The sequence below is a fragment of the Phoxinus phoxinus genome, assembly GCF_949152265.1.
Source record: "Phoxinus phoxinus genome assembly, chromosome: 6".
NCBI lineage: Eukaryota > Metazoa > Chordata > Actinopteri > Cypriniformes > Leuciscidae > Phoxinus > Phoxinus phoxinus.
The window spans coordinates 20,066,272-20,092,076 of NC_136881.1; the positions used below are offsets into that span (position 1 = coordinate 20,066,272).

The 25,805-nt window shown below is 38.8% G+C and overlaps 1 protein-coding gene across 9 annotated transcripts in view; it reads left to right on the plus strand.

Moving 5' to 3' along the window:
* The window catches only part of LOC307000411 (MSL complex subunit 3-like), a 240,426-nt gene that overhangs the window by 208,619 nt on the left and 6,002 nt on the right, over positions 1 to 25,805 (plus strand). For 7 of the 9 annotated variants that reach the window (XM_079615983.1, XM_079615982.1, XM_079615984.1 and 4 more), the window contains 3 exons: positions 2,402 to 2,514; positions 13,507 to 13,606; positions 13,682 to 13,766. In XM_079615983.1, the coding sequence (XP_079472109.1) occupies positions 2,402 to 2,514; positions 13,507 to 13,606; positions 13,682 to 13,766 (298 nt within the window). Of the gene's footprint in view, positions 1 to 2,401; positions 2,515 to 13,506; positions 13,607 to 13,681; positions 13,767 to 18,631; positions 18,765 to 25,805 lie in introns of those variants that run through there. The other 2 variants (XM_079615985.1, XM_079615986.1) reach the window with 1 other exon arrangement.

Genomic DNA, 25,805 nt, shown 5'->3' on the forward strand with positions numbered 1-25,805 from the left:
TAATATTTAATGATTAGTGTGCTCAACTTGCGTTGCCTGCCTTTGTTAACGTATTTCTAGCTAACGTTACCTTGGTAAAAGACCGTGTTGCAATTGTTTTGAAGTATTTTTGTGTTCTTAAACTTGTATGTTATTTAAGGGTATCACGTAGCCTAATGTGCTATGGTTTCACAAGGACATTAGACTTGGTAAGGTGATTGTCTTAATGTAAAATTGAATTAAGTGAAATTTCAAATAATCTTATGTTTACCATGCTTATTGCTTATGCACCCCATGCACGTATTACTATATAAATACACAATATATTCAGTTCTAAAAACAAAACATGATTATATACACACACACACACATTATTTCCAAGTGTCCAATTGCATTTTTTGTCCAAGTGCATTATTTCCTTTTAACATAATTTTATAAATTCGTGACATAAATCACTTTAATCTATAAAACCTATTTAGTTTAAATTCATTTTTAATACATTTAAATAATACATATTTTATGTTTTGTTATCTTAAACCCCCAAAATATCAGGTTGTGCAACTGTCCGCACAAATAAACCATTTAAAATAAATAAACTATTGTCTTAAGAATAAAAAATTGAAAACGAAATTATATGGCATCATTTTATGTTTAAAACCTTTCATATAAACCTTTCGTTTTAAAGATGTTGAGATCATTTAACAACTTTTGTTAAATTGAGCGTTAATCATACAGTAGGCTACTTAGGTGTATCTGCACTTTTTCACAAAGACCAACACTGGCAAGTTGAATGTTTATTTAAAATAAGGAGCAAGAAAAGTTTTGCAAATCCAAGGAGCTGAGACTGAAGATGGTGGTACAGCGTCAGTGCAGGAGTCTTCAGGGTCCACTGAATCCCCTTTGTGCTTCATGGGTTGAAAGAGATAAAGGAGACAAAAACGGGACAAATTATATACAAAATCAGCTAGTCAAAAGAAACACAATGCCTAAAAAACTCCACCCATACGTTTTTGTTTACTCAAATATGCAATCTAAAATAAGGATTTTATTCTGTTATTGCACATTTAATACGAAATTGAACGGATATTCTTATTACCACTTCCATTAATGACTATCACACTCCCAATGTTATATTTAGCCTCTGTTTAGAAGCGTTTCCCTCTTATTACACACAAGAAAGGATAAAACTACATTAATATAACGGGTTTAACATTAATAGGCTGTTCGTGGGTTTGTTATGCGCTACTAATTTTATCCAATGACCTATCATTTATCCGATAACGTCCCCTAAAGAGTGAAAGATTGCATTCGGTGCACATGTGCACCGTACCGAAAGTCCTGTACCGAAACGGTCCGGTACGAATACATGTACCGTTACACCCCTAATATATATATATATGTATGTGTGCGTATTTTGTAAAATTTGAAAAGCAATTTTAACCAGAACAAATCTAAAATGTAGGCTATTCCCCAAATTGTGCAGCCCTAGTTTCTCTTGATATCAGCATGTTCACAGCTTTTTTTTATTTTATTTTATTTAGGTACCAGTCCTGCTGACTTCAACATGAGACATGGTAAAGTGAAAAATCAAACACCTGGGAAATGACAGGTATGTACTATGTTTCAGGAATGGCACAAAGGTGTGTGACTGGTCAAGTCTCTGTCTTTAGTTCAGTGTGTTAAATAATGTGCTTTTTTGCCATTTGTTGTGTATCTTTGGATTATGTTGTGTTGTAAATAAATCCAAACAATCAAAAAGCCATTCTTTTTTAAATCTCCTCATTCTTTGTGCAAGGTTCCTCATAATGATAGGCCATGAGAGCTCCTATTATGGGGGGGTCTTCGTCTCTCTCAGGTGTGAAACACTCAATATTCATGGGTGGTTTACGCCTACTCGCATAAAGCTTTCTTACACAAGACATGTCTTACAAATTTTAAATCAATACATTGTCTTATCTGAATGAGTATTCAGGGTTATTTTCACATAGTTTTGGAGCAAATATTCTAGGTTACGTGATACAATTTTCAAAATTCTTGTGAAGAAATAATCAGTTTGGGTTTCATGACCTTATTTCGCTGAGTTTTGTTTAATTTTTGTGACGTCCTCCAGAAAAAAGTTCACGGAGACAGAGATAGCAGAAAGCCCACCCTTTTTGTTTTCTTTATTTTACAAAAGCACAATATTTTGTAAGTAGACCCTTTACAGTTTCAAATTATATACTGCTTTTATACAGTATGTATGACCATAAGTCGATTTCGCTGCTATGTGAAAAAAAATCCACCAAACCGCTCCGGTGCGTTCGACGGCCCCAGAGATTTAAGTATAGTCTTCAAGTGCCCATAATTGCAATGCATATGTTTGTTTGTTTGTTTGTTTGTTTTTTAATCCGTAAAATTGCATGTTTCTCTAATACTTATACAGGGACTCCTGTTCACAGTGGCTCCTCCTCTCCTTTACCCTTGACACCGAGCAAGGATTACACTGGAGGGCTTTTCTCAGGGCTGGAATCCCAGAGGAACTACGAACTAAATGAGGTGAGTCCTAAACCCAGGTGCAAGAACCCTCAAGTCTTGCTTTACTGTCAATAGTAAAAAGACCCTATTAGACTTAAAATCTGAATCTAACAAACACATACTGCACTTGTATATTTAAAGAAAAATATGCCAAATGGAATGAATGTGTTTATAACAAATTATAGGAAAATAACGTACTCGGTTACCTAACGTAACCTCGGTTCTGCACAGAAACAGGCCTGTGCGATCACTGTTGTGTCCGTGCACCACCTCTCGTTCACGTAGAAACATACACCGCCGCCTTTAGCCTTCTGAGAAGCCTTGGTGCGGTCGGCCCGGTAGAGGTTGAAGCCGTCCTGGCTAACCACAGAGTCAGGAATGCCAGCACCAAGCCAGGTTTCGGTGAGACACAAGATGGAGCAGTCTGCAATGACCCGTCTGCTATTGATGAGGATGGCAAGCTCATCGCATTTGTTGACTAGTGAGTGAACGTTGGAGAGTAGAATGCTCGGTAGTGGAGATCGATGCCTCCGCCGTTTAAGCCGGACCAGAGTGCCAGCTCTTTTGCCCCGTTTCCTGGGCTTCCATTGGGGTTTGTGGTTGGCATGCGACCGCCTAACCCTGGTGTCTGCAGACCCGATAAAAACATCTTCAGCGCAAGAGTCCAATTTTAGTTGAAAGTTTAACATATTGTCTCGTATGTGAAGGAGGGCCAGCCTTTCGTATTTTATTTGCCCAAAGACGTAATCCACTCGAAAACATAACACTAACAAACATATCGACAGACAGAGCAGCACTATGTCGCCATAGGACGGCGCCATGACACGCGCTATGCGTTAAATTTGCAGATGACAGTCTTTTTGCGGTTTACAGATACTATTCCATATCGCGATTAGAACAAAGCATATACAAATAAAAAACTTACTACTAATCCTCAACTGGATCCATTGCTCCTCGAAGTGAAACCAGCACTTCTGAGGTAAGTTTTGAAGGATTATTCCTCACAGCCTCGCAAGATGACATAGTACATTCAACTGATTAAACTTGATGTGTTTTATCGAGCTGATGTGGCCGGTTTGCATGTATTGCCTCAGATAATTTGTGTTTGAATAGCGCGCGTTCTCCGTGGGCGTGGTCACATTAAAAGATAACGAGCTATAATGAGCAGAAATGAGAACTCGTTATTTTTATATAGATTACATAAACGGAGAATATTTGTTTTAGTTTTGAATTAGATCATTTAAAAGTACACACTTAAATTATTATAAAGACATATAGCTCATGCCTGGGTGAATAGTATTCGCTGAGTAGTTTAGAGACGTGCACCAGAAAAAAGTTCACGGAGACGGAGAGGCAGAAAGCACACCCTGTTTATTTTTTTTATTTTACAAAAGCACAATGTTTTATTTAGATTGTAAGTGGACACATAAAAAAGTAGACATTTAACAGCTTATTTTTTCGTATTTCTTAAGTATGTATGACCAAAAATTACGGAGTATTTTAAGTCTATTTTGCTGCTATGTAAAAAAAACAACGAGCAAAACGCACCGGCGCGTTTGCCGACCCCAGGGGGTTAAGTATCATGGTATGACAGTGCCTTGGGTTAAAGAGACGTTTGCAAGTTATATCTCTCCTGAGTCGTAACCCCGACGTTACCCACCAGCCATCATAAATAATAGATACATTTTATTAGGCAGCGCTGGTAGGTAAAGTATATAAGGACATAGATGAATGTGAGGATGTCAGCACTGATGCTATTCGAGAATTGCATCGCGCAACAGATAATCTATACCGGGGAGGGACGGTATCGAGAAATCATTTCTCCTCGGCGTCCTCTGGGAGGCGACTCTCTGAGGAGGGTCGCAGCGCTGCCAGTTCGGTTGTTTCCTGCTGGTTGCCATGGAGTGATATATATATATATATATATATATTAGGGGTGTAACGGTACGCAAAAATCACGGTTCGGTACGTACCTCGGTTTTAAAGTCACGGTTCGGTTCATTTTCGGTACAGTAAGGGAAAGAAATGCAAAACATTAAACTGCTGGTTGTTTACTATAAAACATTTTTAACAAATTGTTTACACTTTTTTAAACACACTTTTTAATCAAATATAACGTTAGGCTAATAAAAAAAAAGATATATATATAAAATAAAATAAAAATACTGCTGCAAAGTTCTCCACTAAATAAAATACTTTTCAAACCAATATTGGCCGTGACGCTAGCTAGCGAGAGGCTGGGCTAAAGCGAGCGTGCCGTGTATGTGGTGATCTTTATTTATGCAATATTTATGTCCGAGCCCGACCCGAGAGTTAAAATCCAATTTTTTTTTCTCATACTAATGACACATGTACGTTTGTTTGTGTGGAAAGCCCGCTTTTAACAGAAAGGCATTCGGAAATGTCCACAGATGAGCGCATCAGCGCTCTTAACACAGGCGCGCTTGCACGTGTTTCGTTGTCACAGCAACATAAACAAATTTCCGCACACAGGAAGACAGATGTTATGGTAATATTTTACATGTATTTGAATCGCAAAAACGATTAATCAGATTTAATCTTCCGGCTTCCAGACTTCCGACACTTAATATGTTTGTGTGGAAACTCGGAATTGACGTATGTTCCGCACACAAAACTAGCCTAATTTACGTGAAAGATTGCATTCGGTGCACATGTGAACCGTACCGAAAGTCCTGTACCGAAACGGTCCGGTACGAATACATGTACCGTTACACCCCTAATATATATATATATATATATATATACAAGTTTTTCTGAAAATATATCTGTTCTTCTGAACGCTCCACTTTCAAAAAACTATTCAGCGGCGTTCCAGAGGTTTCTTCCTCACCGATCTAATGTTCCCGAGACTGCTGGGCGGGAGCAGTCTCAGCCTTCTAAAGCTCCTCGCAGCATAAAGTGCAGCAAAACAGAGCGTCGCCATTCGGGCTCATCCACAATCAAGGGGACCTGGGTGGCGGTCGCAGTCTAGCCAGTTAGAGATATGCAAGATCTGAGGACTGTTTTATCTCTAAAATAGCTTAGAAGAAGAAGCCCTGATGCCGATGCTGCAGGCTTCTGAGGGTGGTCCCCTTCGGGGTAGGGACGGTTTTGAGAAATTGTTTCTCCTCTGCGCCCTCCGGTTCGCCGTTTCAGGACACAGAGGTGCCAGCGTCCCCAAACAATCCTCCAAGGAGGGTCGTAGCCGTAGAGCAGTCAATTTGGTTTCCCTGCCGGTTCGCCGTTTCAGGGCGCAGAGGTGCCAGCTTTTTCCAACAATCCTCCAACAATATGGACCAGGAAGTACTGACACTTCTGCAAAAGGAGCTATAGAAGGGGTTCCCCCTCCCAGCAGACAGTCAGGGTTTTTCAGCCATTACTTCATTGTTCCGAAAGAGGATGAGGGGTTGCGTCCTACTCCTATTCTAGATCTGTGTCAATTAAACAGCAGGTTTCAGAATCTTCAAAGTTTAAAGTATGCTTACGCTAGTATGATTGTTTCACAGATTCAGTCCGAGGACTGGTTTGCGGCAGAAAACTTTCTGAAAATACAGTATGAGAATTAACTGCACAATTACTAAAAATGTTTACCTTGGATTGTTCTCTTTTTTGAGCGACAGTCCCAGAAAATTAATATTCTTTCCCGGGACACGAATTATCCAGTTTTTTTGTGAAAAAAAAAAAGAGAGAAAAGTTTCCAAATCTAACTTTTGAACCAATTCTGTAGAATGGCCCATATAGCCTATTTGAACAGGATTTGTTTCCAGGTATGACTATGTACTAAAAATGTGCTTTTGACTTTAATTTATATTTGGATTTTATATATATATATATATATATATATATATATATACTACTTTAGAAGTACATTTTCACAAAAAAACGGGATAATTCGTGTCCCGGGAAAGAATATTAATTTTCTGGGACTGTCGCTCAAAAAAGAGAACAATCCCTGGAGAACCGGGACGGGTGGCATCGGGCACCCCTCCTCCCTCCTCCGTCCTCCTCCCTCCTCTTCCTTCAGCTCACGCCAGCGAGAATCCTCGTTCTGCCTTTAATGCGATAACTTTCTCGTTTCCTCTTTTTGCTTTCCTCCGACAAAACCTTTGCTTTCTTGCTTTTCTGTGCTGCTTCGTCCATGACTATAACATTTGGCAAACAAACGCTAGTCTGGCTCGCACGTCCGATTTTAAGGAAGTGGGGGTGGTGGTGGAAGTGACGTAATGCCGTAAAGCAGTCGAATTTTGTAGTTCTCTTTGTTCGCCGGTTACTACCCGAAACCCGGAGTTTAAAAGTACGATTAAAAACGCTACAGACCCCGTCAGGCTATGGCAGACGTGTCATTCAAACTATTGTAAGTCGATGTACTATCACAAGAGACTTGAAAAATATTATTAAGGTTGAAAAGTTACCTAGAGCTGCTTTAACGTTCGGTTAAAAAGTTTAAAAATGCTTGTGTAGTTGTGTCGAATTGTATGCATGTGTGGGAGTTATATGGTACGTTTAAGTTACTCTGTCTTTTGCAGACAGCAAGATGTAAGCTGTAGGCTTCATAATGTTCACAATGGTATTTTATTAGTTGTTGGTTTAACCATGGATGAGGTAATGGCTGTGTTATGTTATTTTCTTTTCAATGACGTTCCTTGTTTCATTGCTGGATTTATGGAAAAACATCAACCAATATTGCATATCCATAATTATTATAATGGATATAATTAAAGAATACTTACACTATAACATAAATTAGAAGAAAAATTACGATTACGATTTTTACGCCTATTTTGAATTTTACTCGAATACAAATACAAATACTTTTCCCCCCTCAAAAATACAAATACAGATACAAATATCGGCTGCTTTGCACACCCCTAATATATATATTGTCTTCTCAGGTGTGAACCACTTACTATTCATGATGGTGTTGGATCATCCACGCCCCTGTGCATATTGCCTTTCCAAAAAAAAAGTGTTTTACAAAATTTAAATCAATGTATTGTTTTATGTGAATGATTAGGCAGGATGATTTTCAGATAATTTTGAAGGAAAAACTCTAGGCGATAACATCCATTACTCAAAAGTATTGTGAACACATTTACTATGTGTTTTGTGACGTTATTTCAGACACTTTAATTTTTTGTTTTTGAATAACCATGCATAAACATTATTCTCTCAAAAATACAAACATGTACATGCATGTTACTCGCATAGAGTGATAGAGTGTAATTACACCTTTGCCATTAATATGTTTATAAGCAACTGAAAAAAGCACAAATGACAGGGCATGTCAGAACATCTCAAGGACCCCAAAAACATCTTAGACCTCAGAGGGTTAATACCCATAACATTCCTATAGTAGAAGTTTGGGGATTAAACACATAAAATAGAAACCGTTTTTTTCCACGATCTCGACACCTCAGTGTCTCCACACCGAGGTGTCGAGATCGTGGAAATCTCCATAGGGAGAACAATTTTTTTAAATACATATAGGAAAATACATGTAATAATAGGAAAATAAATGAATAAATTACTTGATAAAACAAATACAATTCATCTTTAATAAAAATGTAATCCTGAATTAGTTTTTGTATTATTGTTTATTTATGGTGGTGCAGTTCCTGTCTTAAAGGGGTATTTAAAGACTTCACTTGGCATTGGATGTGTTTTTGGTGATCTGATCACAAGTGGCCAAACAAGATTAATGTTTTTTTTCACTTGGTATTAAACACCAACTTAGGCTTTAAAGTAGCACAAGTCATTTTTTGATTACCATGAACATTTAATAAACTGAATTGATAGTGTAAATAATACACAAGTTTTAAATTAAATGGAACAAATATTTGAAAATACATATAAATTTAAATGTCACTGTCTTAAAGTGCAAATATTAAGCAAGCTCTGGAAAGATAGCAAAGCAGAGAGTCAAAAGCCTTTGTCATAACCTTTTTTTTTTCTCTTGATTTCACTACAACCATAGACTGAATGTGGGGGCTCATAATCTTTCTCAATTTGGGGGCCTTTCTGGGGACCAAGGTGTTTTTGGGGTCCTTAAGATGTTCTGACATGCCCTGACATTTGTACTTTTTTAAGTTGCTTATAAACATATTAATGGCAAAGGTGTAATTACACTCTATTTATCACAAACAGGGCTACCATAATATGTGAGCAACATGCATGTACATGTTTGTATTTTTGAGAGAATAATGTTCATGCATGGTTATGCAAAAAACAAAAAATTTAAGTGTCTGAAATAATGTCACAAAACACATAGTAAATATGTGTTCACAATACTGTTGAGTAATATATGTTGTCGCCTAGAGTTTTTCCTTCAAAATGATCTGAAAATCATCCTGCCTAATCATTCACATAACACAATACATTGATTTACATTTTGTAAAACACTTTTTGTTTGGGAAGGCAATATGCACAATGGGCGTGGACGATCCAACACCATGATGTATAGTAAGTGGTTCACACCTGAGAAGACAATGGCCCACATAATGAGCTTGCATAATGAGCCTTTCATTCAGGTGTGTCACACACGAAAGAATGTGAGGACAAAATAAATAAATATATATATATATAATCCAAATATAAATTTAAGTCAAATGCACATTTTTAGTACATAGTCATACCTGGAAACAAATCCTGTTCAAATGGCCTATATGAGCCATTCTACAGAATTGGTTCAAAGTTAGATTTGGAAACTTTTCTCTTTTTTTCACAATTTTTTTTATACATGCAAATTGTATAATATCCAAGGTAAACATTTCTAGTAATTGTGCATTTAATTCTCATACTGTATTTTCAGAAAGTTATGGAATACATCCTCTGCCCAAATGTATCACTAATAAAAAACAATGATAAATAATTTAATGAGAAGGCTTATATTGACCTATAAAGATTATTTTACATCTACCTTGTAAATATTTTTTTTGCTATTTTATTAAAAAGTGTTCACATGTAAATCAACAACAATTACAATTTTAACAATATTTCAAGTGTAATCTTTCTTTTTTTTTTAAGTATCATACATATTTCAAAGTTAAGGATTCATTAGTTTGATATAGCCTAATGTTACATTGGAACAAACACTATAACATCTATAGTTTATGAATTTATTTTTGACAAAACATAAAAATATTTAACATATGAGCAGAAACTGGCTAAAAAAAGCTTATTTGATGTCTATTTTACAGTAAAAACTTTATAGTCTATCCAAAACTAGTCACAACTAGTAGCAATAGCGCGCATATATGCCGTTCATTCATCACACACAGAAACGCGATTCATATTTAAACAGTCTTTTTGCGGTTTACAGACACTATTCCATATCGCGATTAGAACAAAGCATATAAGAATAAAAAACTTACTACTAATCCCCAACTGGATCCATTGCTCCTCGAAGTGAAACCAGCACTTCTGAGGTAAATTTCCCAGGATTATTCCTCACATCCTCGCAAGATGACACAGTAAATTCATCTGATTAAACTTGATGTGTTTTATCGAGCTGATGTGGCCGGTTTTGCATGTTTGCATGTATTGGCTCAGATCATTTGTGTTTGAATAGCGCGCACTCTCCGTGGGCATGGTCACATTAAAAGACAATGAGCTGAAATGAGAACTCGCTCTTTTTATATAGATTACATAAACAGAGAATATTTATTTTAGTTTTGAATTAGATAATTCAAAAGTACACACTTAAATGATTATATAGATATATTGCTCATGCCTGGCTGAATAATATTCGCTGAGTTTTGTTTATGTTTACAGATGTGCACTAGAAAAAAAGTTCACGTAGACAGAGAGGCAGAAAGCACACCCTGTTTATTTTCTGTATTTTACAAAATACAATGTTTTATTTAGATTGTAAGTGTGGACATAAAAAAATAGACATTTAACAGCTTATTTTTTCTTATTTCTTAAGTCTGTATGACCAAAAATGACGTTTAAAAAAGTAAAAAGTATTTTAAGTCTATTTTTGCTGCTACAGTAGGTAGTCAACCAGAATGCCTATTACCGCCGCGCCAGCCACCACCGCAAAACTACCGCGGTAAAAATAATCCAGTCGCATTTCATAGTCATTCGCAAAATGACCGCCAGGTGGCGCAGATGGACATTGTGAAAAACAGCAGCTATTGCCGTATTTTGAAATGTAAGCAGGGTTAATGTCAATTAACAGTAAGGATGAAATACTATAGAAATTTTTTTTAGGACAGAAAAATAGAATTGTAATTTAAAAATAGAGACGAGAACAATATAGCCTTTATTTCATATTGTAGCCTACGCCTAGACGTCGGTGGGCGACATAAGCCTATTGCCTGTTGGGAGCAGCGTGATAAAATAATAATAATAATAACAAAAATCACAAACAAAAATAAATTAGGTGCAATGAAGCTGATTATTTTTCTACGATTCTATTGAGGAATGAGACAAATGAAGAGCGCTTCTCTGGAGAACACTGGAGAAACCGGCCATTTCCCAGTGAGTAAATTCATGGCCGAGTGGGAGAACTTACGTATCGATCATTTGGATGACACGGGTTCAAATCCCGAGCAAACAAGGACTATTGTACATTTTATATTAGCCTATTAGTGCATGTCATAGCCTATTATTAATGTAGACAAACAACAAACAAACAAAACATTTTTTTTTCTTAATAGGATAGCCTTTTTTTTTTGGTTCCTAGCCTATAAAGAGTTTGTAAAAACATGGTTTTAAGCAAGGTGCGATTTGCCAGGGGGACGGGGATTTCCTTCTGGTCTAAACATCCCTACTTCTGCTGAATTATTTTAATCCCCCCTCCCTCCACAGTAATCAATGCTATAAATTACTTCACCAATAGACCATTTAAAATATATAAAATAAAGATATGCAACAGGCACGTTTAAACGACAAACAATAAAATCAGAACCATTTTCATTTTCATTTCATTTGAAGTTTATAATTAAGTATTTTTGCACACCACGCCGAGTGGCGCTATCCATTGTTCTAAAGTCGGGTTTTATTCTGGCATGTTGAATTAGTGTTCGACAAACGCAGCGCGTGTTCATTGGATTTATTTTTCTCATAACAGCTAAAATAACTTTGGCCCTAATAGGCTACTCCTTAATTTTTTTGTCATACAGATAAGAGTAGTGTAGCCTACATCGTTCAAAACATTAAACTTGTATTCATATTAGGCTAACGACAAAAGTTTATCTGTCGTCTCTGTCTCCGGGAACTGCGCGTCACAAAAATGAACCGAAAGCCACTTGCCTCCGCTCAGTCACGATAAGAAATCGGCTATGTCTAAAGCCTTTAAATGTCCAAATATTTAATAAATGTTATCTGATTAGGTAATCCGTATGAAACCGAGAGGTGCAGAGGATCTACTCAAACATGTTTAGCTATCATTTGAGCGCTTCCCAATGAGGAACGGACAAAGGTGAAAATCTCGCTATAATTAAATGTAGTCTAGGCTAAATCGCCCTGAATTAAATTGTAAAAACAGTTCAGATAATTTATTTGTCGAAATATTGCGATATTGTTTCATTTAAGTTCATCATTATTCTATAAATGTTATTTGGTTTAGCAGTAGCACCACGACGCACTGTGGTTCGAGATTTATATAAACAAAATAATAATAGCCTAATAATTCACAAATCGCATGCACCCTGGTTGTAGGATCCAAAGATCCCCGTGGACTTTAACATTGAGTTGAACATTTTGTTCATGACAACAAAACGTGTTTAAGATTGTATTTAGTTTTGCTTGGAAAAAGCTGGCCCAAACCGAGGTAGCGTTTTATTTCTTCAATTATTGAAATAATTAAATGATTAGTAATACTTTTATAACAGAAATATTACTACATGTAGCCTAAATAATCAAGCCCAGATAGCCTGTGGGGGGGTTGGGGGTTCAGGAGGTGTTAAATGTTCCGTCTTTCATATGGAGAGTAAGTAAGCCTGATGAGCAGGCAAAGGAAAAATACTTTTAAGGATAAATCTCTCGATGTGTCCAAATGTAGGCCCTATTAAATTATAAATATTGTAGTTTTATGTATTGTAGGCTATTTAAAGGTTTTTCACACACAAATTCAGTTGAAGTGTTCAATCCATTTGTTTCAACTGGTTTTGTAGAGTAACATGTTTGAGCAGTGTGTTTGTCAACAATCTGGCATTATCTAAACATGAACTATTGACGAAATGCGTTCTTGCCAACTATTTTTCTATTGCAATGTTTTGTGTTGAAATGTTTTCATTATTTATTAAATGTATTAAATTTAATTTCAGTATTGTGATTATGAATTCGTTTAACTACATGTTTCACTTGAATTTATCTGTTACCACATTTCAATCACTCTCAATGAGCCGCGGCGCGGCGGCAGATTACGCAATAGAGAGAATAAACTGACACTTTTCAAAGTCTGCGATTGGAGCGCCTCTTAGCGGTCAAAGGCAGCAAATACACACCCGCAATTTTACCGCCACGGGAACGGCGGCGGTAAAAGTATTATTCTGGTTGAGTACCAACTGTATGTAAAAAAAAAAAACGAGCAAAACGCGCCGGCACGTTTGCCGTCCCCAGAGGGTTAATAAAGTGAGTGATAAATGGCTTGTGGTGGGCAAGTATTGCATCACAACTATGTATCATTTTATTATACTCATTAAAATTTTGCAATGGTAATCATGCTCCCTCAAATCGAACCACAGGTTCAGACGTTTGATGCATGTATTTAACGGAGGGGAGTCATCAGAATCCCCACTAAAAGCAACAAAAACAGTAGCACTGCAAAATCCCAAGATAGTTGACATCTCTTGAGTAGAATATTGGATTTTGCTGTGGTGTCAAAATTGGCATTGAGAATTTCTCTGCTATTGATTTTAATGTTGTAATCTTTGTTTATGTTTGCACTGTTAAGAGATGTAGTACCTGTTCTTAAAATGATCTGGTGCATCTACTGCTTGTAGGCCTATAATCTCATTTACAGAATTAGCTCATTAAATTTGCTCACCTCTATGTGATTGTCTTTAGGTTCTGAGCTGGAGACTGACACCGGATAACTACCCTCAGAGCGACCAGCTTCCACCTCCCTCTTACCTCTATGGCTCTCAGCACCTGCTTCGGCTATTTGGTGAATATTAGCTTCTTTTTTATGTTCAAAAGTGTTAAATTATTTATTTTATTTATTTATGCTTTTTTGTTTTAGTGAAACTTCCAGAAATCCTGAGGAAGATGCACATACCAGAAAAGAACCTGAGGGCACTAGTGAAACACTTTGAGCTTTTCCTCAGGTGCAGATTTTTTTTTTTAGAATTGCATGCACATGATTAACTTGAATGCATTGAATGCAAATACTTTATCTAAGGGAAATGTGTGAGAGGTAGTCGTAAATCATTGTTTTGTAGTGTTCTTGCTAAACACTTGATAGAAATATAATCAATATTTGTTTTATCCATCTCATCTGTGTGTTCTCTAATACAATTTACAGTGGGGAGAACAAGTATTTGATACACTGCCGATTTTGCAGGTTTTCCTACTTACAAAGCATGTAGAGGTCTGTAATTTTGATCATAGGTACACTTCAACCGTGAGAGACGGAATCTAAAACAAAAATCCAGAAAATCACATTGTATGATTTTAAAATAATTAATTTGCATTTTATTGCATGACATAAGTATTTGATCACCTACCAACCACTAAGAATTGCGGCTCTCACAGACCTGTTAGTACAGACCCTCCTGTTCTCCACTCATTACCTGTATTAACTGCACCTGTTTGAACTCGTTACCTGTATAAAAGACATCTGTCCACACAGTCAATCAGAGCTGTGTAAGGACATGAGGGAAAAAATTGTAGACCTGCACAAGGCTGGGATGGGCTACAGGACAATAGGCAAGCAGCTTGGTGAGAAGGCAACAACTGTTGGCGCAATTATTAGGAAATGGAAGAAGCTCAAGATGAAGGTCAATCTCCCTCGGTCTGGGGCACCATGCAAGATCTCACCTCGTGGGGCGTGAGAAAACCATTAGTAACACACTACGCCGTCATGGATTCAAATCCTGCACCGCACACAAGGTCCCCCTGCTCAAGCCAGCTTATGTCCAGGCCCATCGGAAGTTTTCCAATGACCATCTGGATGATCCAGAGGAGGAATGGGAGAAGGTCATGTGGTCTGATGAGACAAAAACAGAGCTTTTGGGTCTAAACTCCACTCGCCGTGTTTGGAAGAAGGATGAGTACAACCCCAAGAACACCATCCCAACCGTAAGGCATGGAGGTGGAAACATCATTCTTTGGGGATGCTTTTCTGCAAAAGGGACAGGACGACTGCAGTGCACAGTATTTAGGGGAGGATGGATGGGGCCATGTATCGCAAGATTTTGGCCAACAACCTCCTTCCCTCAGTAAGAGCATTGAAGATGGGTCGTGGCTGGGTCTTCCAGCATGACAACGACCCGAAACAGACAGCCAGGGCAACTAAGGAGTGGCTCCGTAAGAAGCTTCTCAAGGTCCTGGAGTGGCCTAGCCAGTCTCCAGACCTGAACCCAATAGAAAATCTTTGGAGGGAGCTGAAAGTCCGTATTGCCCAGCGACAGCCCCGAAACCTGAAAGATCTGGAGAAGGTCTGTATGGAGGAGTGGGCCAAAATCCCTGCTGCAGTGTGTGCAAACCTGATCAAGAACTACAGGAAACGTATTATCTCTGTAATTGAAAACAAAGGTTTCTGTACCAAGTATTTGCAACATTTCTGATGTATCAAATACTTATGTCATGCAATAAAATTCAAGTTAATTACTTAAAAATCATACAATGTGAATTTCTGGAGTTTTGTTTTAGCTTTGTTGTAGATTCCGTCACTCACAGTTGAAGAGTACCTATGATAAAAATTACAGACTTCTACATGCTTTGTAAGTGGGAAAACCTGCAAAATCGGCAGTGTATCAAATGCATGTTCTCCCCACTGTATATTTTAACGTGTCCTATCTACTAAAATGTATAAGAACAAATCTAAAAAATAGCCATAGAAATATGATTCTCAATGAAGACCAAGTCCACAAAGTTAGGACTAGGGGTACATTCCAACTTTCAAATTTACAGGGAAATTAAAAATGTTGCTCCATCCGTACAATTTGGAACATTGCTATATAGTGAGATTGCACATTTCTTGATACTTCGACCCATATGAGAATGTGTGATATTTCAGTTCAAAACTACAAACATGAATAAAAAATGGCTAAAGTGCGTGAGACTGACTGTGCTTCATCACTTCATTGCATACTCTTCTTTTACACACCTAAAAGTAGGTACTGTATCTTCACAAATAGAGTGCATACATTTAGTACACAAGTAAGCAGATTAGAGGACCAGATCCTGTTAATATAAAACTTTATAATATTTTTTTTTATCATCGGTAAGATTGGTTAATGATTATTACCTATATGCACGGTCATGTTTTTTTACACTGAAATGCAGCGTGGGAGAGTGGCAAAAAATTTTTCCTAAAAAAGTAGCCCATTCACTGTCACTTGTCCCAGAAGCGATAACAACAAGTTATTGCCGAACTGGAAGAGCAATCGAGTGAAATATCTAGTTACCTAATAAAAAAAATAATTTAAAGTGACAGTACATGTTGTTACCAATTAAGTTAATATTTGCAGTGTCATGTCATTCTGATTTAATTTAAAGGGGCTGTTTTACACAACACCGTTTTCATCTAAAAACATAAAACTTTTAATGCGTTTTGGCCGTTTGTTTACACGACAACAGCGTTTTGGGTCCATGAAAATGCAAGTTTTTGAAAACGGGTTTCAGAGTGCAATGTTTTGCAAACGGGTTTCAGAGTGCAAAAGTTTTTGAAAACGGGTTTCAGAGTGCAAGTTTTTGAAAACGGTCTCTGTCTAAATAACAAAAACACGAATCTCTGAGAACGACGATGTCATGCACGTGTGTTATGTGTTCAGTCTATAGTGTTTCATTCCATCTAATGGCCTGGCAGCAGAATAGAGCGTTTTTTTGTTGTTTTCGCAGATATGCGTGAATTGGGATCGTTTTGACAATGTATGTATGTGGAAAACTCAAAGGAAAAACGTATCGGTCTTAAGCATATCGTTGTCGCGTGTAGGGTGACCAACTAGGGTGACCATACGTCCTCTTTTTCTTGGATATGTCCTCTTTTTGGACCTAAAAAAATACGTCTGGCCAAATTAATTATAAAAAATTTCTAGGTCGCCCAAAATGTCTGGGATTCGGCTTTTGCTTTCATTGTGTGCGTTTTCGCATTGCTTTAGGTCCCGACTTCTCGCACGCCACCATTTTGTCAGTAAGTCATTTATGTAACGCAAACATTGGTCAAACTGCATCTCAATCATTACCCTCAGCACCACGGCAACAGCCAAGAGACAGAGCGTGCTTGCTTGTCAGCAGTGGCACACTGTGGAACAGCAAAAAAATTAATCTAAATGTAAATTCACTGATGATTTACAGAGAAAATTCCTGTGTTTTTGTCTCGGTCGGGATCCGTGTGATGCAGAATGCATGACCTGCAAAGCTGGCACGTACGTGTCGGTGTCAAATAAAGGTGCTTGTGATCTAGAAGCCCACATAAGGAAAGTATACACGAGAACATCAGGAGGACTGATCAACTGTTTAACTGTTCAACTGTTTAACACATGCAGTTATCAAATTGATTCAATCCCTGTTGTAAATCAGGTTTATTGGCAAAATGTACATACTTTAAGCTTTTTAGCATTGAACAAATAAAATAAAATTTAATTGAAATAGTCAAGTCAGCTTCATTTATAAAGCGGTTTTAACAGTATGGATTGATTCAAAGCAGCTTTACAGTGATAATAGAAATTACCGTAACAGATTGTTTAGGCTTTACAGCAGCTCTAGAATAAAGTTATTGTCTAGCTAAAGTTAGCTTTGATTTATTCACTTCCGTTGCGAAGATCATTAGTTATTAACTCTTTCCCTGCCAAACACGGAATTTTCTGGGTTTTAATAAAAAATGCTTCCCCGCCAAACACAGAATTTTCCGGGTATCCGTGTTTTAGGTATACGGTAAGGAAAGACCCGTGCGCATGTTCTGAAAGAGTACGGAACTTTTTGATCAAAGAAACTGACTGCGATCGGCTTAAACGTGAATGGAGTAGCGAGAATGTAGGTCAAAATATCAGACAGACAAATGAAGAGGTATACGGCTGATCAAGTACTGGAGGTGTTGATGGACTCGGAGTCCGATCACTCCTTATTTGATCATTCTGAATCTGATCGGGACGAAGTAGTCAGTGAGAGAGATGCACATGTTGTCACAGAAAGTTCTAGTCATTGACGTGAAGCAGATAGAATGTTCACCCGTCAATCTGGACGAAGACAAAGTTCACCTGTGTGTCGAAGAGTGGACAGTGACAGTTCAGACTGTGATACTTTAGACAGTGAGTGGACGCATTCAAGGCCAAGATCTCATTCGTCGTTCCCAGGTGTCAGAGCGCGTAGAGGTAAGACAAGATAAGAAAATATATGAGAAAGTGTTCTATCTTTATGCACATGTAATGCACGATGTTGGATAATATATATAACATATAATGTTTGTGTGTGAGTGTGCATGTATTTATGTGTGGCTGTGTGCATAAATATGAGCGTGTAATGCCCAAATTGTTTCTCTCTTTGTCTTTGTGCACATTTACCACATTGTAATATGTATTTACAGGTGAAACTCGTAAAATTAGAATATGGTGCAAAAGTTCATTTATTTCAGTAATTCACCTTAAAAGGTAATTCACCTTAAAAGGTGAAACTAATATATTATATTGACTCATTACATGCAAAGTGAGATATTTCAAGCCTTTAATTGTTATAATTTTGATGATTATGACTTACAGCTTATGAAAACCCCAAATTCTAAATTAGAATATTGTGAAAAGGTTTTCATAGCTGTAAGCCATAATCGTCAAAATTATAACAAATAAAGGCTTGAAATATCTCACTTTGCATGTAATGAGTCAATATAATATATTAGTTTCACCTTTTAAGTTGAATTACTGAAATACATGAGCTTTTGCACGATATTCTAATTTTTCGAGTTTCACCTGTATATGTGTGTGTATGAATTTTTATTGAAAGTAATTCAAATTATTCATATAATTATTTACAGGTAGAACACAGCAAGGCAGAGGCAGAGGCCGGATGCGCCAAGTACATCAACATGGTGCTGCTGGTGACCAAACACACAGCCTCTGTGAACCATCCAGCTGAAGATGCTGAACCTGATGATCCTGAGTGGCATGAAATTAACTGGCAGCCAAAAAACATTCCCTTCACTGAGAATCCTGGGCCTATCGGTGATGCTGCTGCTCTTGAGTCAGAACAACCTGTAGACTTTACTGAGTTGTTCATTTCTGATATACTGATTCAGAACATTGTTGATCAGACCAACCTGTATGCAGATCAGTGTATTCAGGCTATAGATAACACTTCACAACATGCTAGATGTCATGCATGGAAGCCTGTCACAGTTTCAGAAATGAAAACTTTCATGGGGGTTCCTTTTTCTCACTGGTATTATTCATACAGTAAGCCTGAACTTGAAATGTACTGATGTACAGATAACATGTTAGCCACCCCCTACTTCAACAATGTCATGCCTCGCAACAGGTTTGAAATCATATTGAGATTTCTTCACTTCAATGATACAACAAGGCCAGACAATTGTACTGACAGGCTGTACAAAATCCGCCTTGTCTTGGATCACCTTGTGTCAAATTTCCGCGAATTGTATCATCAGCCCAAGTCAAACATTTGCATTGATGAGGGGATGCTTCTGTGGTGTGGGCGCCTAGCTTTCAGGGTGTACAATCCCTAGAAACCCATCAAATATGGAGTAAAATCCTACATCTTGTGCGATTCTTATACAGGCTACTGTTTTGACATGAAGCCGTATTGTGGGGAAAGCGCTACCCTGGGAGACACGGTTGTCTCTCTTCTTAATCGCCTAGTAGGTCATCATGGCTACAGATTGTTTATGGACAACTTTTACAACTCTGTACGACTGTGTGAGCGCCTTCTTGATATGAAAACCCATGTCTGTGGTACAATTAGGAAAAACAGAGGTGAACCGCCGGTCATTCGAGATGTCAGAAATGCTGACCTTAGGATTGGGGAAACAATCATGCGTCACAACGAAAATATGATGGTCTTGGCATGGAGAGACAAACAGTGAAAATGGTTACAACATTCCATCAGAACAACATGGAACGTGTTGAGGTGTCAAGAAAAAGTTGCAAAGCAAAAACTAGCATGTATTGTGGAATACAATCATGAAATGAATGGCGTTGACAAACTAGACCAAAACATTGTGTACTACCCTTTTATCAGGAAGTCACACAAGTGGACGAAGAAATTTGTCTAATAATGGAAACGACATCTGAATGTATTTTAGCTTGAAAATGCACTTGTTTGATAAAAATGCAGTTTTCTCAGCTTTTTTTTTTGACAAAACCTACCTATGTTCAGAGGTGGAAAGTCCAGGTTCAGAAAGTAAAAGTCCTCCTCAGTTTTTTGTTCCAATCACCTGGATTTGCTAATTAGCACAGTTTTTCAGCCAGGAGATAGAACTAATTAGTGAAATCAGCTGACTGAGTTCATGGGTGGAATAAACGTATGGCAGGACTTTTACTTTCTGACCCCTGGACTTTCCACCTCTGCCTATGTTCAAGTGGCAATAAGAAAAGAACAAATGAATATATTTTTTGTTTAAAAGCAGAGGCTCAGATCTTTATTTTGATATATAGCTTGTTCATATATTCATAGAAGAAAATATTCGGTGGGCCATTAAAGTTTTGCGAAAATCTTCAAAAACCGTGGCGGTGCATGGCAACTTTAAAAAAAAAATGCTGGTGGGGAAAGAGTTAACTTAGAAAGACGGATACACGACACCGTTCTAACAGAAAAACCCATAACGTGCTCCGGCCGCCCATCCGCAAAAACAGTGCCTGGTGTCTCAAAAACGCAATCCCTGAAATGGGTTCAAAGGTGCAAAAGATTATCCGTTATCTCTGCGCAAACCTCGAAAACGCAGACGGCGTGCACATGCGCATCACGTGTTCAGTCCATAGGGATGCGCGTTTGAATATATATACAGTCATGGTCAGAATTAAGGTCACCCCTGGTAAATATGATCTCAACTGGCTTGTAAAAAATAGATCTGCATTGTTTATCCTTTTGATCTTGCATTCAAAAAATTGCCAAAAATCTAACCTTTCATTGAAGTAAAATAATTAAAAGTGGGGGAAAATCACATTATGAAATAAATGTTTTTCTCCAGAACACATTGGCCACAATTATTGTTACCCCTAGAATTTTTTAATATTTACCTTTATTAGCACACCAGGGTGACTAGGAACATTAAATTGTCCAGCCTTGTTTCACAGGAGTTTAAATATGAGGAAACACAAAGGCCAAATTCCCTTAATCATCCATCACAATGAGTAAAACCAAAGAATATAGTTCTGATGTGCATCAAAAGATTGTTCAGCATCACAAAATAGAAATTGGCTGTAAGAAAATAGCTAAAGAATTGAAAATCCCCATTTTGACCATCAATTAAGAAGTTCCAATCAACTAAAGATGTTACGAATCTGCCAGGAAGAGAACGTGTGTCTATATTGCCTTAATGGATGGTGAGGATGAAAGTTTGAGTGGCCAAAGAGTCTTCAAGGATCACAGATGGAGAATTGCAGAGATTAGTTGAGTCTTGGGGTCAGAAAGCCTTTTTTTTTTTTTTTAATCAAACAACCCCTACATCACCACATGTTGTTTGGGAGAGTTTCAAGAAAAATCCTCCTCGCTCATCCAAAAACTCCTGCAAATTCAGTTGTCAGACATGACTGGAACTTCAAATGGCATAGGGTTCTGTGGTCAGATGAAACAAAAAAAAAAGAGCTTTTTGGCAGCAAACACGTTAGATGGGTTTGGTGCACACGTGGATAAAAAGTACCCCATGTGTACAATTTAATATACCGTTGGATCTTTAATGTTGTGGGCATATTTTTCTGCTGGAGGTCCTGGATTTCTTGTTCAGATACATGGCATCGTGGATTCTATCAAATATCAACAGATAAAAAATCAAAACCTGCCGCCTTCTGCTAGAAATCTTATAATGGGCCGTGGTTTGATATTACATCAGGACAACGACATCCAAAACAAACATCAAAATCAAGACTAAAATTTGTTACGGAGCACAAAATTAAGCTTCTGCCATGACCGTCCCAGTTCCCTGACCTGATGAGTGGAGTGAACTGAAGAGAAGCACCACATGGATCAGAGAATCTGAAGGATCTGGAGAGATTCTACATGGAGGAATGGTCTCTGATCTCTTGTCAGTTGTTCTCCAAAGTCATCAGGCATTATAGGAGAAGACTCAGAGCTGTTATCTTGTCAAAAGGAGATTGCAAAAAGTGTTTAATAAAAAGGTGCCAATAATTGTGGCCAATGTGTTTTGGAGAAAAACATTTATTTCATAATGTGATTCCCAGGAAGGCGTTCAGGAGGCATCCGGAACAGATGCCCGAGCCACCTCAGCTGACCCCTCTCGATGTGGAGGAGCAGCGGCTCTACTCTGAGCTCCTCCCGAGTGACCGAGCTCCTCACCCTATCTCTAAGGGATCGCCCAGCCACCCTGCGGAGAAAGCTCATTTCGGCCGCCTGTATCCGGGATCTTGTCCTTTCGGTCATGACCCAAAGCTCATGACCATAGGTGAGAGTAGGAACGTAGATTGACCGGTAAATCGAGAGCTTCGCCTTGCGGCTTAGCTCTTTCTTCACCACGACAGACCGGTACATCGACCGCATTACTGCGGAAGCTGCACCGATCCGTCTTTCAATCTCCCGTTCCATCCTTCCCTCACTCGTGAACAAGACCCCAAGATACTTGAACTCCTCCACTTGAGGCAGGAACTCTCCACCAACCTTAAGAGAGCAAGCCACCCTTTTCCGACTGAGGACCATGGCCTCGGATTTGGAGGTGCTGATTCTCATCCCAGCCACTTCACACTCGGCTGCAAACCGTCCCAGTGCATGCTGAAGGTCCTGGTCTGAAGGGGCCAACACGACAACATCATCCGCAAAGAGCAGAGTATCCCTTTGTTGCCGGTTCTGTTCATCATTTTTATGGACAGAATTTCTAGGCGCAGCCACGGGCCGGAGGGTGTCGGGTTCGGGGACCATACGATTTCGTCTCTGCTCTTTGAGGATGAAAGGATAAACAATGCAGATTTATTTTTTACAGCCAGTTATGTTCATATTTACCAGGGGTGGGCGTGTAGTCCTTCACAAATCAACTCAACAAACTACTTGTCTGGCCTTAGAAGTCAAGTCAAGTCATCTTCATTTATATAGCGCTTTTAACAGTGTAGACTGTTTCAAAGCTGCTTTACAGAGATAAACGTATAATTTAAGGTAACAGATTGGTTTGGCTTTATAGCGGTTCTTGAATAATGTTATTTTTCAGCTAAAGTTAGTTTTGATTGATTAACTTCTGTCGAAAGGATAATTTGTTATTAAATTAGGGGCCGCTAAGACGACACCGTTCTCTCTAAACAGACTTTAAACGCGAACCTGTGAGAAACGCTGATGGCGGTCACGAGCGCATCAAGAATAGTTATGTGCGTTTGAATATATGTGCGCATGTTTGTAATTCTCACAAACCAAGCCTAAATAAACTACTTGTCCTGCCTATAAATTTGATACAGAATTTTATTTTATCACTACGGGGTAGATACGTGAATTTTCCACAATGCTTTATCTGTAGAGTGGTAAAGGGATCCTCCATATGGAGAGGCTAGTTGGCACTTCAGCACTGCATTGACCTCGGGTGCAGGTGAAGATCCTTCGTCAGATCTGGATCCGGCAGGCTGCGGGAAAACCTCGGAATAAACAAAGACACTAAAATTAGCGTAGATGCCATTCTTCTTATGATGTAAAGAGTACATCAGGATTTAAGGGAAGTGTTCCCAGTTCCAGCTGACCTAATCTATGCAGCCTAACATTGAGTTATAGAAGTTGATAATGTGTTGTGTATGCTAGGTCAAAGAAATGTGTTTTTAGTCTAGATTTATGCTGACAGAGTGTGTCTGCTTCCCGGACAATGTTAGGAAGACTTTTCCAAAGCTTAGGTGCTAAATAGGAAAAGGATCTATTGCCAGCAGTCGGTTTTTATATTCCAGTTATTATCAACTGGCCGGAATTTTGAGATTGCAATAGACGTGAAGGACTATAATGCGTTAAGAGCTTGCTCAAGTACTGGGAAGCTAAACCTTTTAGTGCTTTGTAAGTAATCAGCAATATTAAAAAATGTATACAATGTTCAATAGGGGGCCGGAATGCAGTGTTGACAGAACGGTGCTAATATGGTCATACTTCCTGTTTCTGGTTCAACACTATGCACTCAACACTGGTAGTCTTGCATGAGGGCTCGTGCTCTTCATCACAGGTGTAGTGATTTTATTTTTGCCCCACCCAGGAACGCTAGTTATGTAGTGATTGGTACTCACGTCACCACTAACGTTGTGATTTTTGGATCACACATCACTTTAGGTGTGGTTATGAGTGCATTAGATGACCACCCCCCTTCTTAGTTTGAGGCACCAGTCAAAGTTTTTTTACCTTGGCCGTATAAGAACACTCCAAACGGGGTTTTTCATTCATCTAGAATTATTGTAAACTGGTCAGCTGATTTATCTGAAAGATTGGTGAGATCGTTAACTTGTAGAGCCTCTTGCTGTATTATCAGCACATGGAAGACACAAGTGTAATAAAATGTATTTATTAACAAAAGATAAACGAGAATAACTAACACAATATACTAAATGAATATCCAAGATGGCGGCGCCCTGTTTGGCTGCGGCTGTTTGGCACGGGCTCACGACAGTTTTGAATTTTCCGTCCAAATTACTCTGCTTATGACGGCGGAAACAGTCGCCACTTATCATGAGGTAGTGTATGATCGCCAGTATCTACTGGAATTATGACCATACAGCGACTTCGGGTTCATAGACATAAGTGTCCAGGAGTGTCTAAGTAGCCTTGGAGTGCTATGCCGGCAAGTTCCAACGGCCGATAGATCAGCGGACCTGCCTACCAATACAAACCGAGAAGGAAGCGGAGACAGAGAAGGAAGTGGAGGCGATGCGACCGAAGGCGGAAGGCTGTCGGGGAGGACTAACAGCTAGGCTAAAAGCTAACCCCCACAGAACGCCGCTTCTGTCCATCTTTCTCTCAAATGTCCGCTCTCTGGATGGAAAAATGGATCACCTGCAGCTGGAATTAACATCAAAACAAGAGCTTAGAAGCTGCTGTGCTTTAATCCTGACAGAGATATGGCTTAACACATCAATCCTGGATAACGTTGTTAGCATTGAAGGACTTGCTACATTTCGAGCCGACAGGAGCCGTGAAGTCAGTGGTAAATCCTGGGGGGGTGGTTTGTGTATTAAGACTAATAACAACTGGTGTAAAAATGCTAGGCCCATCGCACTGACTTCCATTATAATGAAGTGCTTTGAAAGGCTGGTTGAAGACTACATCATCTTCAGACTCACTCCCATGTTTGATCCCTTCCAGTTTGCCTACCGGCCAAATCGCTGCACTGCGGATGCCATCTCGTTCGTTCTACACCTGAGCTTTGTACACCTGGAGGAGAAGAACACGCATGTTAGGCTGTTGTTCCTGGACTTCAGTTCAGCTTTTAATTCCATCATCCCTCAACATCTGGTAGACAAACTGGGACCCTTGCGGAACTGGCTGCTTGATTTCCTCACTGACAGACCTCAGTCAGTGCGGGTTGGACAGAATACCTCCAGTGTCATCAATCTCAGTACAGGCTCCCCTCAGGGCTGTGTCCTGAGTCCTCTGCTGTTCACCCTGATGACGCATGACTGCGTCCCTAAGTACGCCACAAACCACAACGTGAAATTTGCGGATGACACAACAGTGGTAGACCTAATCAAGGATGACAAGGACCTGGCCTACAGAGAGGAGGTGGAGCAGTTGGTGGGCTGGTGCAGAGATAACAGCCTGATCCTGAACGTCGACAAGACCAAAGAACTCAATGTCGACTTCAGGAAGAACCACCCCAGCCATGCTACTCATCAACAACATAACCGTGGAGGTGGTTAGCAGCATAAAGTTTCTGGGGGTGTTTATTACACACGATTTCACCTGGGGCCTCATTTATAAAACTGTGCGTAGGATCCTTACTAAAAGTGTACGTGCGCCCGAAAGCCAAAAATGGCGTACACAAAAAAATATTCAGATTTATAAAACCGTGCGTA